The sequence below is a fragment of the Megalopta genalis genome, chromosome 6 (genome assembly GCF_051020955.1).
Source record: "Megalopta genalis isolate 19385.01 chromosome 6, iyMegGena1_principal, whole genome shotgun sequence".
Lineage (NCBI taxonomy): Eukaryota > Metazoa > Arthropoda > Insecta > Hymenoptera > Halictidae > Megalopta > Megalopta genalis.
The window spans coordinates 24,908,574-24,926,205 of NC_135018.1; the positions used below are offsets into that span (position 1 = coordinate 24,908,574).

At 33.7% G+C, this 17,632-nt stretch overlaps 1 protein-coding gene across 2 annotated transcripts in view; it reads right to left on the reverse strand.

Annotated features, from left to right (window-relative positions):
* Gdap2 (ganglioside induced differentiation associated protein 2) overlaps positions 1-17,632 on the reverse strand; it is a 115,005-nt gene that overhangs the window by 49,359 nt on the left and 48,014 nt on the right. For both annotated transcript variants that reach the window (XM_076523088.1, XM_076523089.1), the window contains exons 2-7: positions 7,444-7,632; positions 6,482-6,624; positions 6,162-6,294; positions 5,476-5,585; positions 5,139-5,378; positions 1,757-1,925 (exon numbers count right to left, since the gene is read on the reverse strand). In XM_076523088.1, the coding sequence (XP_076379203.1) occupies positions 1,757-1,925; positions 5,139-5,378; positions 5,476-5,585; positions 6,162-6,294; positions 6,482-6,624; positions 7,444-7,628 (980 nt within the window). In that variant the 5' untranslated portion in view covers positions 7,629-7,632. The remainder of the gene's footprint in view (positions 1-1,756; positions 1,926-5,138; positions 5,379-5,475; positions 5,586-6,161; positions 6,295-6,481; positions 6,625-7,443; positions 7,633-17,632) is intronic.

The following is a 17,632-nucleotide window of genomic DNA, read 5'->3' on the forward strand; positions in this document are numbered from 1 at the left end:
TAATTTAAATAAGAGTAACAGTGATATAATAGCAACATTACTATATATATATATATATGCTATATGCAATGGAGGCATTATTTTAATTACAGAAAAAAACGAAAATTGGAATCAGAAATTTGTAAAAGTTATGGACCCTGCGTGCGAAGTCCTACAGTTGTATTGATTTAGTGTGTGTATTGAACGCACATGGGCGTTCACCGCACGAATGTTATTGCGTAATCGATCACAAATATAAAACGGGAACCATTGATAACAGAGAGAATCCTGGTCTCAAGGACAGTTAGTTGAAAGGATTATTTAACAAGGATTGAAATAATTAGTTATCTTTGATTTAACCTCTTGACTGGCTATGTTGGACATAATTGTCAGATATCTCCCGTGTCAGAAATATTCGCCTAAGTAATATGTTTAGTTATTAATTCCTTTTCATCTACTTCCATGTAAATACATTATAAAATCGATTCGAAGCATTCCTTAAAAATCGAATCATTTTTCCGGAGTTTAAGGATCTGAGTTAGGTAAAAAGGATTTATCATAAAGAGCGAATTTTCAGCTGTAATTTAAGCTCGAGAATTCCTATGGTATTCGATACAAGAAAATTATTCTAACTCAGTATAGTAGTATACTAAGTTCATTGAAATTAAGTATACGGAGTACATACTTGATTCTTATCGATAGTTGAAATGAGGTATATAGAATACTCGATTTTTGCTAGTATTTACGAGTCGCTAAGGCAGCAACCTTCTCGTGGTGAGACCTGAGCAATCAATATCATCAAAGACGAAGTATAGGAGTACCTACAACCAAATTTTCATCACCCAAAAGTAGGGCTTTAGAAGTTTCATTACCATTTCCGTGCCGGTAATCGTTATCGATATTTTAGAAACTTAAGATTCTTAGTGGTAACCGTGTATTACATATACCTCATTTGTATTACGGCATGTTTTATTTGCTTTATGATTTTGAAGCCGCAAATGCATATGACATATACGTGTATATTGTAACGACTCTTTTAAATCTGGAGCTAGGAGCTTTACAAGCTTCGAAGTGTGTGTGCAACGTAGATGATTTACCGAAATAATTTTTTGGAATACTTGCGCTTCAAAAACTTTTCTCTACTCCGAGTTCAGTTAGCTATTTTTGTCTATATATTAGATTGTAAAACAAACGAGAAAGTACTAGAGGATATGATCAGGAAAAGAAATTTTTAAAATTGTTAAACAGTTAGAAATAATAAATTTATCTATAGAATATTTTCGATGTAACAGTTCTTCGACACAATCGTGCTTTAAAAATCACTCTAATGTAAAAATTAAATGGCAAAATAGCCAAGGCAATGCTTAATCATATCTCTAACAAAAGGAATTGTTATAAGTATTAAGAAGTGCAATTGCAATTTGTGCAATTGAAATTTTCTTGTTATTTGAACCTCGTTAGTATCTTTTATAAAAAAATTTAGATGATACAATAGTCTTGCGCTTAATAGTTTCCTAGCAAAATAAATTTGTCAACATTAAATCTTAATATTCGAGGAAACATATCGTATGAAAAAATCAAAATGAATTTCCCTCGTGAAGCTGCTTAAATAAATACAACAAATTTAACTTGAAACATTCTTTGATAATCTTAGCAGGAAACGTGTTAAAAGTAGCTTTTAGTATTGCATTTTGAAATTGGTTTAATAAGCGATTGTATATCTTCGTGCCTAATTGTAGATTTTTACAAGACTAGCGAAAAAGAAAAAGAACAATACCTTTCTTTTTGTTGCATTTGTTTCAACATAATGTCTGCCAGCGGGTCAGCAGGCGGTCTCTCTCCCAGGAGTCTCTGTCGATCTAAGTCGCCTTGCATTTGTGCAAACGCGTGTTCACCGATGTTCACGCAGGTTTCCATTTGTGTAGACAGCTCCACACTCTCGTCGCCTGTAATAATAGATCATAAAAATTTATGTACTTCTCTTTTCGTAATAATATAACATGTATAAAATATTAAAAAATACAGTAATTATTAAACAGTGAACCGAACAATGTTATTTGACTTACTCAACAATTTAGACGGATTATATTTATTTAATTAATATTATACTGGGCACAAGTATAAATAATAATTTATAATTTATGTGTTTTGTACGGTTTTCAGTGTTTTTACTAATTTTTTTTAGGATACTATTCTAAAAATCGGTACTTTTATAAACCCCTTATTAACTTAAATCTTAAGTATAAACGATTCAACAAATAGGGTCGAGGTGATACAATAAAACTTGCCAAGTCTCTAGGGAGGAAAAGTTTTCGTGATGTGAATTCTGCAGCTATTTAAGAATTGATAGTAGAAGAAGAGTTTAATGTAGCAAGTTTGGAGGGAATGGTGTCCCAGGACGACTAAATTAATTCGAAGCTAAAACTGCTCTAAAGAACATACAAACATTGATCAAAATTTCACTAGAAGAAGCATACATTTTCAAAGAGAACTTCAAAAGCAGTCACGTGCTGTGTAATACCAGCTGTAAAGAAACTAGTATATTCTATTATGTTTTGAAGTCGTTTTTAATGTATAGACATATTTTATTCAAATAGTTGAAAAATTAGAGACAAAATTGTACTGTCTATTGAAGGTTACATAATTCTTCAATATGAAAATCTCAGAAAAGTTTCAAGTTGTTTGATACCAAATGAGTTAAACACAATTTAATGCATAGAAAGATATTTATTCTAATCATTCATCAATGGAAACAAATATCACTAACACAGTTCTTTGTGACTTAAATTTTGGACTTTGTCCAGATAGCATGCGCTGTTCGAAATTCTGAGCGTGTAATGAACCTATAATAAGCGATGAAAACTTAGTTTAGAAAGTCATTTAACTCTTGACCATTTTCATTAGGTCACGATAATTTTTATGTACTTAGAATTATCAGAATGTTTTACATTTGTATCTAGAATCAGTTATCGATGTTTATAGAGCACTACTTTTTCATCTATGTATAGTATTAAATTGTAAACGGAATGTATTTGCAAATTTTACCTAGCTATTAATTGTTAACGTATTTCACACACGTGTATTTTGTAATGTTCGACAACATACTCAGCGGCGGACATTTTGTGATGTCAGAAGATTATATTACACGTTACTATTACATATTATTTCACAATAACGTAAAAATTGGCAATTTTTAGACCGAAGAGTCCTAGATTGGAATTTTTGGAAACACAACAGAGCATTCCCGAACTGGTTATTGTGATATTGAAGGGTTAAAATGAAATATTCGGAACCCTTGCAAGTCTCGTTTAGATTGAAACTAGAGGTTGCGGTTTTGAACGTGTATTAAAATACACGTGTACATGGGACACGTGTATCGTGTATTAAGAAATTACAAATTAATGTTTCTAATACACGTATGCACGAATATTAAAAAGAAATGTTTTGTTAATGACAAAATTTTATTCGAAGACCACAAATGAATCTTCGAGCTCCGGAGGTCAAAGACCCAGCGATCGATCAACGGCATACAATGTAAACAGCTAGGGAATCACGCCTAAATGAAAATGTAAACTTTTACATTTTTTGATACACTTTCAAAAGAGTATTAGTTATGAATTGAGGAGCTTATCCCGATGAAAATGAGTTCAAACATAACGTTATTCGAACTTCATTCAATAATATATAATCTTTACATAACATTACTTTTAATACAAAATACACATGTAATAGAAATAACGTGTAATACAAATACAGGGGAATCCGCGTATTAAGAATTACACAGGTTAAAGTTCGTAACTGTTAATTACACGTATACACGTGTACTTAATATACGTGAAATAGGAACCTCTACTTGAGGTTCCTTCTATGCGTGTATAGTAGGATCCCAGTGTAGTAGGTAAATAAAGCCTCACACCCTTAAAGTGGCATATCATTTCTAATGGCTAGACAGACTACGTAATTTTATGTAAATTTACATCGCCTCAAATAGAAAGTAAAAGAGTAAAGACGAGGAAAAGTGAAGAATTAAAAGAGCAAAGATGTAAAGGAGCAGACTACTTGTTGCTTCATCTAATTTTAAACTTTCGAGTGAGCTATACATAGATGACGCTACTATGTAACAACAAGCTTGTAACAGTTTTGCAGTATTTTCTGTATATTTTTCTCTAATATGTGGAATATAAATATATGTAGAAAATGAAATTTAAATTGTGCTCTATTTTCAATGCCGGGTAAAATAATAATTGAAGTACAAAAGTATTTTCGGATATAATTTCGTAAACTGTGTAAGCATTAGTTAAGTTGAAATCGCTTTTTACTTTCTCGTTAACATAAACACTATTTTAAACATTTCTTTGATTTCGCATGTACAAGCCTTATGTATATTAATTATTTTATTTACTTATCTCTTAGAAATAATACTATCTAAAATAATTATTTATTTTCACATGTATTTGACATGTTGTTTTCAACCTAAACTTGAAATAGTCAATAGAAATGAAAAAATTTCTCTTGAATATCATTTACATAAAATTGTTAACTTAATGCATTCTTGCACGTGGTTAATCTTGCACAACATCGCATTAAGGATTATATAACACTGATATTTACGTTTATACTCTATACTTAGACTGAGTAAGCGAATCAAATTAACAACAATAGACTAACGATTTCTTAAGAATATTTGAGCTAATCTTCTCTTGCAAGTTCAACAGCATGAAATACTAGTTAAAATAATTATTTCACATATGTATTCAAAAAGATATTATTTCAAATAATTACTTATAATAGACCCAAAATGAAATATTATTATATATGTCTTACAGAAAATATTATTTCAAGTTATTATATTTAATAAATCCTACTAGAAAATATTATTCCAAGAGTCATTACAGTTGATATATCTTACTGAAAATGTTCTGTCAATTAATTGCTCCAATTCATATGTAATAACTAAATGCTACCAAATATTCTTGAATGTTAAACTGAAACATTAGAGAAATTTTGGAATACTATCCATTTAAATAAAAGCATTTCAATTACAATTTCGAATTGTACTTCTTATTTAGGGTGTACCTAGCTCTATTGAACTAACTTACTTTTAAAATGATAGTGAAATTTATGATTCGTCCTTGTAAAATTATATCGTATACAATTACCGTGTAAAGCGTGTTGGGGATTGTCAATAATTCTGATTTGTCGGTCGGGAAGCAGGGGTTCTCCGTCCATCCCTCCAATGTCATTCGGTAGCTGCCAACAGGCGTTATCTTGCTCCGCTAAATTTCTTGGGAAATAGAGTGGAAGGAGGACCTCATAGATTCCCAGATCACTCGGCTCTAGGACGAACACGATGCATGTAATGGAATCACCATACTGCTCCAAAAATCTTCTTACTGTTCCTACAAGTGCCAAAATACAACCGTACGTTAATACTATGATCTTGATCAATTTTATTGAGTCATTCGATCCTGTGAAGGTACAATGATTGACACTTACTTAGGGCGATGTGCGCTCCCGCGTCAGGAGGATAATTTCTCCGTACCGAATTAATTACTGGCAACGCGATCGTACGGAGCCCGAGTTCTCTTGCTTTTTGCAAAACATTCCTACAACAGTACAATATTGCATTGAATTTTCGTAGAAGAAAATGTCGAGATATTTCAAAAAATTGTTTATTAAAAGAGGAATCGTACAATAGAAACACTACATACATGTACAGGGTGGGCCGGAATTCGTATTACAACCGAGAAGAGGGTGATTCTACGTGAAAAAATATGGAATGTTTGGTATAACATCTTTTTATTCGGGGCTCCGTTTTCGAGAAAATCGATTTTAAAGTTTGTTCATCTTTGTGAAGAATTTAGTTGTCTATTCTTCTGCCGCAGTTGCTTCCGTAGTAAACGGAATGTTTCCATCCATCGTCAATATTCGTAAACAGATTTTAAAGTTGTTTTTTTCAAAAACAGAGCCCCGGATGAAAAAATGTTATATCAAATTTTTTTCTTATTTTTTCACGCAGAACCACTGCTCGGTCGCACTACAAATTCCGACACCCACACTGTAGTCACATATTCATTTAAAATCTCGCAAACCTCTACTTACATGATAAAATTATTATTTTTTAATTTCGAAAATCGGAATGAAACAGTTTTTGAAATTAATGGTTTTCGTAGAAAACTCACCTGTAGCAACAATGTAGCGTATTCTGAGCTGCTGTTTGGTATTTCACGTTGTAGACTGGTCCGACAGTGTGGATAATAAAACGAACCGGTAATCCATGTCCCTGTGTCACTCTAATTTCGCCAGTTTTGCACTCTAAAAATGATATTTATTCAAAACTGTTTTAAATACCTTGCAAGTAATTACATTTAAGGTACTTGGAATACCGTAAATACTATAATAATATCCAATTCAATATCTGTCTATTACTGTTATTTCGATAAAATCAGTAACAATTAAATGTAATGAAACACAAGAAAAATGACGAAAATCGTGATCATACCTTTTATTTCGCTAAATATTTCCATCTTAAGCGGTGAGCCAGCTCCAGCAAATATTCTTTGGCACATAGGACTGTTATCATCCATAGTTTCGTTGGTCGAGTTCACCACCGCATCCACTTGCAGACCCGAAATGTCTCCAGTCCTGCAACAATATAGTTGTTACGGAGTGTCACGAAAAATACAGTTTGCCAAAAAATACAAAATTTATTTATTAGACATTACTACTGGGTTCATATCAAATAATGGCAGAAATTCTTTTGCTTTGTGCTCTACGAATAATTTTTATGATAAACTGTCTATAGTGTTTGCTGTATGTAATTTTAAAACTAATTTATTGTTTCATATCATTATAAGGTTGTCATTGGTTTTATAACAATGAAATATAATTGCAAGTAGTTTTTCTTTATGCATTAAAATGACCTGTAGCTCTGTAATTTAATGATCAGAAACTTATAGTTACTTCGTAATTATTTAATTTTCATTAAAAATACAATTGAAAATTGAGAAATGGAAGTGTGAAGAATTCTTCCATATAAATTATTCAAAAATAGTATCAAAACTTTTGTTCTCCACACGATATAAGTACTTAAATCAATTTTAATAACCCATTATTGAATATTACAATAAAAATACAAATCAACAAATTCCTAATTACTTTTTCATTCTAGATATAATTTTACAAAATAGCAATACGAATCTAGAAATTAGGTTAACATAACAGAGATATTATTCAATAAAATACATTGAGGGTCTTTGCGATTTATAATTAATATTCACATATTATAGTTACATTACATCCACATATTATAGTATTCACTAATTAAGACACTAAATAAGCTGAAATTTTGAAACACAGCGTCATCACGTTTAACGCTATCAGGAACATGTTCTTGAGTATTAATCACGATATTGTAAAATTTGCAAACAAACAGACTGTTTTGTTAGAACTATCTGCAATTACCATAGCGCAATTTTGTTGTTAAGCGCTGGCTGGCACGGAAAAGGACTGATAGTGTGATGCGATGGTTCTCCAATTGAAGTGGAGTAGTCTGTGAATCTGTGTTGAACAGGGAAGTCGGCCCATCTTTTCAATGCACCCGTCTCCACCGCGTCCTGGGCGACACCCAAGGGTTCCATGAGCCTCATTCAGCTGAAACAAAAGTTTTCTGTCATTCACGTTCCGATAACACGCGAGATCGTATCATGTCTTCCACGTTACGTGGAAAGCTTAGTCTGGTTTTTGTTGTCTCACGATTGCATACGATCTTAGGAGTCTCATAGATCTAAGACAAAAAGAAACTACTTTATAACGCTGGATTTGTATATTTTTCATATTTGTTAAACTAAATAGTTAAACCACATGATACCTTCATAATAAAAAGATTATGAAAACTGAATTTTTTAAATTTATTTTACATTTGAAAATCATGAAAGTGGAAATTTAATATTTGTCAGTCAAGGATCATCGCATAATTGTTAAGCTATATACTTTTGTAGTTAACATTTTTGAAAACCGAGTTCTCACAATGTTTTTCAGACAAAGTTGTTACAACGATTGCTAAATTGTACAGGTTTATAACTGAGATTTCTGGACATTGAGTTCCGGCAGTACTTTTCATGAAAACTTTGTTTGTAATCTTTCATTTTTGTCTTCGTGCATCATTACGATAGGCAATCCTATGCTCACTATGCAATTCTATGCAAGACTATGCTCGTCGAGTGGAATGGCGCGGACATCGATTTGCATCTCCGATACTACGTGTTCTCGCCATTAGGGAAAATCAATTTCAGGGAGATACGTGGCAGATTCGGGAGCAGTTAGAGCATTACACGGCCGGAGGAAGTCGTAAACAACATTCTTGTACGCGACTGGAGAGATATTGACTTTAACGGGATCGTAAAACCCCAAAAGAGACCAAGGACAAGTTAGCAGCTACTGGCATTACGGCCGGCCATAGTTGCTGACGCGAACTATCTCCAATATCGCGAAACTTAAAAATAAACAATTCCATCGATGAAAATCTGGGGCGCACCCCGGGCGAACGAGAACATCGGCCGACCAAGGACGCAGCCTCGATCGAAAACAGGTTCCAAAAGACAAGGTACGCTTGGTGCTGGTAACATACTAATTTCACAAAGAAGCATGTTGGTATCTTACTGGCAGGAAAGTCTCCCTTTAAGAAGGTGGGATCCTCAAGTAAACCGTTAAAATAAGAATGGTTTTCGGCAATTTTTGCATAATCTAAAACATACGTGAACATTTTCGTCACTTTCGATACATATTCTTTGACATTTCAAGATACGTTAACTTTTGTTTCGTTATATTTTATCGACGTTTACTGAAATAATAAATCTTGTTCTCCATGAACCTCCCGGTCGACGATCTAGACTGGCGTGCAGTCTAGCATTTTTCCCTTCGATCTAGAACAAAACATAAAACTGAGTTTTTTTCATAATAGAACTACGCGTCGTATGAACCTAAATACATACTATTTAAAAAAATGCACAAAGAATGATAATGCGCATTATCATTCTTCTTGCATACTTTTAAATAAAATTCAGGTTCATACGACGCATAGTTCTACTACGGAAAGAACTCCGTTTTATGTTTCAAACTGTTGTTTTGTTTTCAAACATATTGTATGAAAGTACGCCTCTCATTGGTCACTGTTTTTCATTAATAACTCGTAAACAAAGCCGTGGATTGCATTTTCGCCAAGGAAAAAGTTACTTCAAATGACCTGAGGAACCCGCCATTTCCGGACTGCGAGACATTTTTACGACACCCTGTGCTTGGGTTAACGAGTAATGCAAAAATAGTTGAAGTTTAGTTCCAAGCAGCTCTTAGTAAAGTGAATAAACTCAGCCTACATACATATACATATAGATTCCGAATATCGAGGAGAACACGATGGATAGTTGCGTTGTTCTTATCGCGAACAGCCGATAAATTGATCGACACAAATTTCCGATGCCGAGGCATGAAACCTCAGGTGGTTGAATAGATTCGCCATTGAAAAGGATCGAGAGGGACGTACTAACAGGAGGGGTAGGTCGATGATCCTGTTCTTTATGGGATTGCCAAGATATAAGTTCCTCGGCAGGACAGACGGCGCCAGCCTCTGTCTCCTTGCCATTAGGGAAGCCTATACTCTGTCTAATACGGAGACAATTTCCTTACACGTTCAATTCTGACACAGCGAACGTTTACGCGCGGCACGTGGCCGTGTGCCCACAGCACTACGGAATCCCTGCGAATTATACATAGGGCGACGACTTCGAATTACAGTAAATTCTCTCCAATTGTCACTCAGCATGTAAACAGAAATTGACAATTTGGGAAGTGGAGACCCGATTATTATAGTATAGTTGTTGACAATCGCGAGACCCGAATAATCGTGTCTCCTCTTCCCAAATTGTCCACTTCTGTTTACATGCTGAGCGACAATTGGAGAACATTTACTGTATTTGTAAATTACACTGGCCAACAAATTTTTCATTTTCCTTGTGCATCGTGAACCAAATGCCGATACTTGTGGATTTTGGTCAGACTCGGGTCAAAATATTTGAAAAAGTATTAGAAATAGTTAGTGAAATATTCTTGTTTGTATGAAACAATATTTCATGATTTATTCGACATCATAGAGATAAGTATATATATTGAAAATAATTATTTATGTTGCGGTGAAGAAAATTATTAATTGAAATATTATTTTCTTAATATGTATTGACAATAATTATTTAAAATAGGATTTCATTTGTTTAAATTTCTATTAACTGTTCGAAATTCTATTTCTTACGATTAATATTTATGGGAAGAAACTAACCTCTAATTATACTAATTGTAACGGTAACAAATTACACTGCTGAAACGTTCTTATTCATTCCATGAGTTTACAAAAAATTCTTGTTTACTGGAACACCGATTTCACACCGATTATTTCATCGCGTAAGAAATACATAATTGAGTACAAAAAGGATCGCGATTACCGTGAAATTAAGATAAAACGTCTAGGGAATCGTTGGTTTTGATTAGACGGAAATGAGACACGCTTGTTTCTAACATGATTCACTTTCTCACGTAACTGTGATTATACGAGTTGATTGATGTCATTTCTAATCCATTAAATAAATCTAAACTAAATATAACTAAATAATACCTGATATTATAATTAAATATAATAACTAATAATATATATAACATATAATAATAAATAAATAAAAATAAAATAATAATATTATATATATATATATATATATATATATATATATAATAACTAATATAATAATAATAACTAAATAAAACTGAATATAAACTAATAATCTAAACTAAACTCTTTATTGAACATGTGAGAAGTATTAAATTACATTAGAACCCGGGATTGGAAAGGTTCCGAAAATAACTGTTTCAAACTGTTATTTATCGATTCCGACTGAAACAGTAATAGAGGACCGAAAAAGTTTCATAACAGTTATGAGGTATATCGGTTCTGACTTACATATATTCTATCGGTTCTATAACTGTCATTTTTCGGTTCTGGATTTCGGTCATACCTGCACGTATTGGCACAATTCAATGCAGTGTAGAAGATTGTATTTCAGAATCCATACTTTTAATCCCCAAAGGAAACACAATGTATTTGTTACGTGAAATAGAATTAGAACCGAAATCCACAACCGAAACTCAGAACCGAAAAATAACAGTTGTAGAACCGATATAATAACGTTTCTGAAGATTCGAAACCGAAACCGATATTATTATTATAACACTTATAACAGTTATGAGAGCATTTCGGTTCTTCATAACTATTTCAAGAATCAAAACCGATATCATAACTGTTTTCAGCCCACGCATAGAAGCTTCACTTTACGAACTAATTGTGGACCATAATGTTTATATGAGGGAATGCTCAAAGGTAACACAGTATACAAATAAGCCTTAGCATTAAACTCATTGCAAACAATGTCTCTACTGAAAATCGATCAGTCCGGATGTGTTCTTAATGTTATGACCGTACCATGAGCTTTGTAAACATTGTAATTCATTTATGCAATCGATTGCTATCTCGTTCCACATTCGTCAAGGTTTGTAACATGGAAGTTGTTTTCCGTTTCTCGTAGCGAAATAGTCCATTTATGAAAATTGAGGCGTTCCAAGGGGAAAAAGGCCACAAAAGACCGCATACGCTGAAATGCCGTTTCAAGAAATTCGATTTCAAAGTTCTTATTATACTGTCTCGTTTGGAGAAATGTAATGGAACTAAATTCATTTCTTACGAATGTAGTACATTCTTGAAATATTCTAGAAAGGGAAGAATTATGATTTGAAAATATTTCTTTTTACTGATCAGGCAATTGCTTAGCTTTCTTGAAAGGTATTGCCAGTTTCAAGTTTTCCCTCAACTTATCTCTCATCTATTTTTTTCACTGATGCGTAAAACAAATCTAGCAAAAATTTATGACATACAATTAAACGTTACATGCCCACGGTAGTACGGTTTTTTGTAAATGGAAATTTTATTAAATGCATTACTTTATTAAATGAAGATCACCCTCCTCTATGTTATAGGCATAATCCTCTCACCATTCTATGCAAAACAGTGAGATTTCTGCTATACCATTGTAACGTTGAGAAGGGAGTTGGAATGTGCTTTTATCTTGTTAAGAAAATTGTATCGTGTTCGATTGAACGTTTCAGTGATAACAGACTTATACGAGCGTACCAGTATCTTTAAAAGTTCGTTCTATTATTAACAAGCCAAGTCTACCTACTGACTTCGTCTGGCTATAGAAATCCTAATATGTAGGTTTCATATAAGCTGGACAGGAGAACAAAACAGTTTTACGTATAGCAGGTTCGCTAACAGAGTCATATACATATATGTATAATGGCCATGATCTCGTATTTTGTGCAAAAAAAGTCGAATTAATTATAAGTCATTTGTTATGTTTTCTGTTATATAAGTTTAGTTTACTGCTCCAAAACTCACATCAAAACCGACTTTCTGATAATTACGGGTGATCGCGTTTGTAGCAAACTGTATCTAATTTCCTCGAGTCAAAACATATTTATGATCGCAACCGAGCTTCCGAACAGTTATAAAAATCTTGTTCGATTATCTTTGCGATGTTGATTAATAATTTTAGTTACTTGAAATTAGTATACCAACATTCTCAGTTTCTTTTTTTTCTCTGTTCCAAATTTTACACGCACATTTTTGTCATAAATGCATAAAATCCGCAGTCAAGTTATCAGTTAGTATATTCTATACATGCACCTTATTATTAATTGTACATTGATTATCATTCTGAATAAGTACTAGCATTTGAATCTTTACGAACAAACTAATGTGTAACTACATTTAAGAAACACGTCATGTTATATAAATCTTTTTTATAATTTCCGTTCCACCTAAAATTATCTTTTGTAATGCAACGACAACTACGGTAGACCAAGCAATTAAAGGATTGAAAAATTGTGGATATTCGAATTGATATAACTCAAAACAAACAATACAGTAAATTGTTCTGAGATTTTTTAAGAAATCGATTGAAATGTCGACAATGTTTCAGTCTAAAGTCAATTTTCAGTCTTCAATATTCTTCCTCTTCAATTTTCTGACTTAATGCATGCACCCTGAAAACTCATCCAAATTAAGTTTCACACGAATTTAAACATTTTGGAGGTCAAGATCAAAATTGAAGGTCATACTATTATAGAGGTAGAATAGAGTAAAGAAGATGAATAGGTGATCTAAATAAATACATTGGAAAATGTCCAAGAGACTTAATACGTTAAAGGCATTTCGCTGTCTTTAAATATTGTCTAACACTAAGAACTACGGAATTCATAAAAATGAGGTATTTTACAATTATTGAGATTGTAAAGATGGTTTTGTCTACAATTACTGCTGGCTATATTTACTTGGTTACATGTATTTTGTAATAAAAATCGTCTAGTGTCTTGATAAATGCGGTCTAGTTATTTTTAAAAGGCAGTAGAAACGAGTCGCTTGCCGAGCTTGGTAGTTTTAACGTCGAACGTACTGAAATATTTATGACGTCACACTCAGATACATCATTGACAGAACCGTCCTTACGTAAGAGAATCATCTCCGCAGCACCGGCGATTAAAATAGAAAGAATTCTGAAATTGGACTCCTTTACCGAAATGAAAATTCTCAAAAACTACGAACGATATGGAAATCTAATTTTCGAATTGGCGTACAGCTCATCCGAATCTCGAAGAACGGCGGGCTGGTGATCGGACCGGAAAATTGGCGACGTACAGTGCGAGCGAACCGAACGAAACGTAAAAACGTAATGCAGTCAACCCGATGCAATTACACCTCCGCGGAATCGCCGGTAACCTTTGCCGTAGTCGGAAAAGGGTTAATGTTTCGATCTATTCCAAGCACAAAGGTAAAGGCGGTCAATCTAATCGACTGTGAAGGGGCCTTCACATTAAACGCCGCGCCGGTGTCCTTGAGGCTGCATTCGAAATCGTGTCCTGCTTCCGTCGCTTTCTAATACAGTGAATCGTTTCTTGAACGTCCGCCCGCTCATAAGTTCGATCCTATCAATCACCGAAACAAAAGTTAGCACGCCCGGCCTAGGAATTGCATTTCGCGTGACTCGCGACAAAATGATGCTCTCGTGACTTCGTAACTGTTGCGGCTCCCGTACTGCGAGCGTTAGGCTCTCCAGAAAAGTTCGCCGAGAAACTTTTCTTCCGTTCGGCCTGCGAACTAGTTTCTACGGTTTCGTTTATCCTTGGAGAAACGATAAACGAATACAAAGTGTCTTCCACTACGACCTACATATATCAGACGATTATCGAACCGGTCAGCTTCTCGATCCCAGATCAGCTTCTCGGGGCCAGAGCCCCGAGCCAGATCGATGCAATGTACACATACCTATGCACATACATACGTCCACTCTTCGCCTGTTAATTACGTTTTACTTATTTACGACTATTTGCCTGGTCGCGGGACGGAACACGTTCCAAGAAACTTTCAGAGCATGTACTCCCCGCTCGGTGTTCACCCCTTTGCGACGCTGATTACACAATGAACAGTAAAAAGTTGAGGTGATACGAATATTAAATCGGTCGCAATATTACGTTAATGCCAAATATTCTGTTAATATTGTAGTATTGCTGCATAAAAAACTTTAACATTTTTCTCTCTTTGAAGTGTTATAATTAGATTTCTTTTCTGAAGTATTATAATTAGACCGTGTATTTTTGTGCAAAATAAAATTTGTTTGCACTAGCTACAAGATATAGGAGCTGTACAGGCATTTACTTCTATCCTGAATCATTTTAATCAGTTGAAAGTAATGCAACAATATTTTTAAATTCTTTAAATGTATTCGATCCACTCGTTTCTGTCGTAAATGCATAAAATCTTCGGTCTCGTTATAGTGACACCCGAAATTTCTGTGCAAAATAGTAATTTTTCGGAGAGCTTTAACACGTTGTTTGCGGAAAACGAATAAACGCGTTTCGTGCTTATTATTATCAAAGCGCGGGAGCCAACAAAACTCGCTTTCTACTAATTAGGAAGAGTAATTACTACGCATCATCTGTTGCTAGATGTTGTACTATGTACGTTTCTGTCGACACTATTTTTATAAATTTTTCATTATTAAAAAATTATTAAATATTTCTTGCCAAATTCCTAACTACCGCTATATGATGAGAATTTGGCGAGAAAACTCCCGTCTAAGCTGTGTTAAGAAAGTACAGTAAATTCTCCTTAATTTTCCTTCAGCTTATAAACAAAAATTGACAATTTGGAAAGAGGAGATACAATTATCTGAGCCTTGCATCTCGTTTTAATAATTGTTGACAATCGGCAACTATAAAAATGAGTCGCGAGGCTCGAATAATCGTATCTCGTCTTCTCAAATTGTCCATTTTTGTTTACAAGCTAAAGGAAAATTGGGGAGAATTTACTGTACTCATGTTGGTTTTGTTTCTTAAGAATTTTTGTAAATTAGAAATAAAATAACAATATTTCTAAACTTTTAGCCGAATGTGGCCAGACTATTCGTTACGGAGGAATAGCAATTTTTCGGGTTAGGACAAGTGCACCCCCCGCCAAAAGTATTAGGGCACCTGCTGGTTTAGTAAACATTGTAATCTTTCATTCAGTTTAGCTAATGTTTTATGTTGATTATGTCGATAAAGTATGTACATGTCTTAAAAATTATTGTACACAGAAGATTACATGAGCTATTTTGATATCTTTAAATGTTACACAACCCCATAGATCTGGTTATTTGTTTTAAAGATGTTTTCGCAAGAAACAGGAAAATTGAAGACACGCTTCGCCCCGAGAAAGCTGCAAATTGAGGTCGTTGCACAGAGGAAGTTCCAATCTTTAACCCCTTAATGCACAATTTAAAAAAATAAACCGACCAAAAAAAATCAATTTTTTTTATCTAAGAAAATACATATTTGGACCTTAATTTCAATAAATATGTAAAAAAAATGCAAAAATTACTAAAAATTCAATAAAAATAGTGGATAAATAATTATAGGGAATATTGAATCGCATTGCAGATCGAATTTTGTACCCATCGTACTGTTTTTCAATTAATATAGGTAACATAACATAAGTTGCGACGCCGACCGTATATATACGGGTCTGCACATTTTGGCCGGTTTTGCACGCCCGTGTTAATACGTTTCTGCGCGTTAAGGGGTTAAATATATGAAAGATTAAATCACGAAACACAAATTTTCCAATGTTTTTAGGAACGTTCCAATTTGCTCAATTTCGCTGATTTCTATATTTAGCATTATTGATTGTTGGTAATAACTAGACCGCGAATTTTCTGACAGAAATGAGTAAGATCGAATGCAGAACAGTGTAAACATTTAAATTGCATTATTTTTAACTCGATAAAATAATTAGAGTATAATAGAAATGTCTGTGTGTCCTCTATATCTTGCAATTAATCCTGGAATATTTATTTTTTTCTGAAAAATCACAATCTTGTAATAATTTTATACAATACAGCATAATATACGAATTAGCTGAGTTTTCTATAAAGCAAAGATTTTTAGTGCAGTGTTTAACGTGAACCGTAGAACTTCTAACTCTAACAGCGTGTAATAACTTTAATTAAATAAATGTCACCGCAAACTTCTGTTGGTTGAGATTCACCCGAATATGCGACAGAAATGATGCAATAATCTAATATAAAAGTAAAACAAAGATTCGAATTCTGAATTTGTATCAGTCTATATGCTACACAGAATAGTTGATTTGTCTAGTGAGAAATGAATCCCTTGTGTTTCATGGATGTCCACGTATTAAACGATTTAGGAGGAACGTGCTGGAAGATGTAGCTAGCAAGGGAGAAAATATTTAGTTCGGTTGGAGGAGTTAATTCAGTTTGCTGTGTCCGTTTTCTTGCGGCACATTTAATCTTTAGGGAATCAATAGACTCGAGAGTGTGTAAATATTTCGAGGCGCCCAATTGTCCGGAAGCTCTCCTTGCTCGATTGCCTGCTGTGCTGCGCAGACACATACCAAACGACACGAATTCCAGTCAAAAAACAAAAAACCGATGTCGTTGTCCAAGGGCCAACAGCTATCCTTAATATGTGGTAAATGGTAATACGCGATAATACAGTAGAGTCGGAGAATTCGAATCGGTTTCTATATTTAACCGACATGCACTTTGAAAGAGAAAGATATTCCTCTACTTTCCATTCTTTTACTTAATAGTGTTTGTTTTTGAGAGAGTAAGATATCTTTTCGCTAACAGTGTTCACAATTATATGATCCTATGCAATGTACTATGACGAGACATACGTATTGTTAGATTAAATAATATTATCTCTAAATGCAGATCTAAGGCACATTAAAATCCTATTTGAGGATGCTCAGGAATTAATAAAAAAATATTTGGCATAAGTGGAACCAAGAATGGATACATTCAAATCCCTCTTTTCTACATAAACTCGGAGAAAGTATATTCTCTACCAACCCCGCAATATATTTAACAAGAAGGAAACAAATTATACTATCTCGAATTGGGCATAATAAAAAAATCAATATATATTCTTTAAAACATATAAACCACTTTATAACAACTGTAACATCCTAATAGAATGTCCAATGTACAACAATATC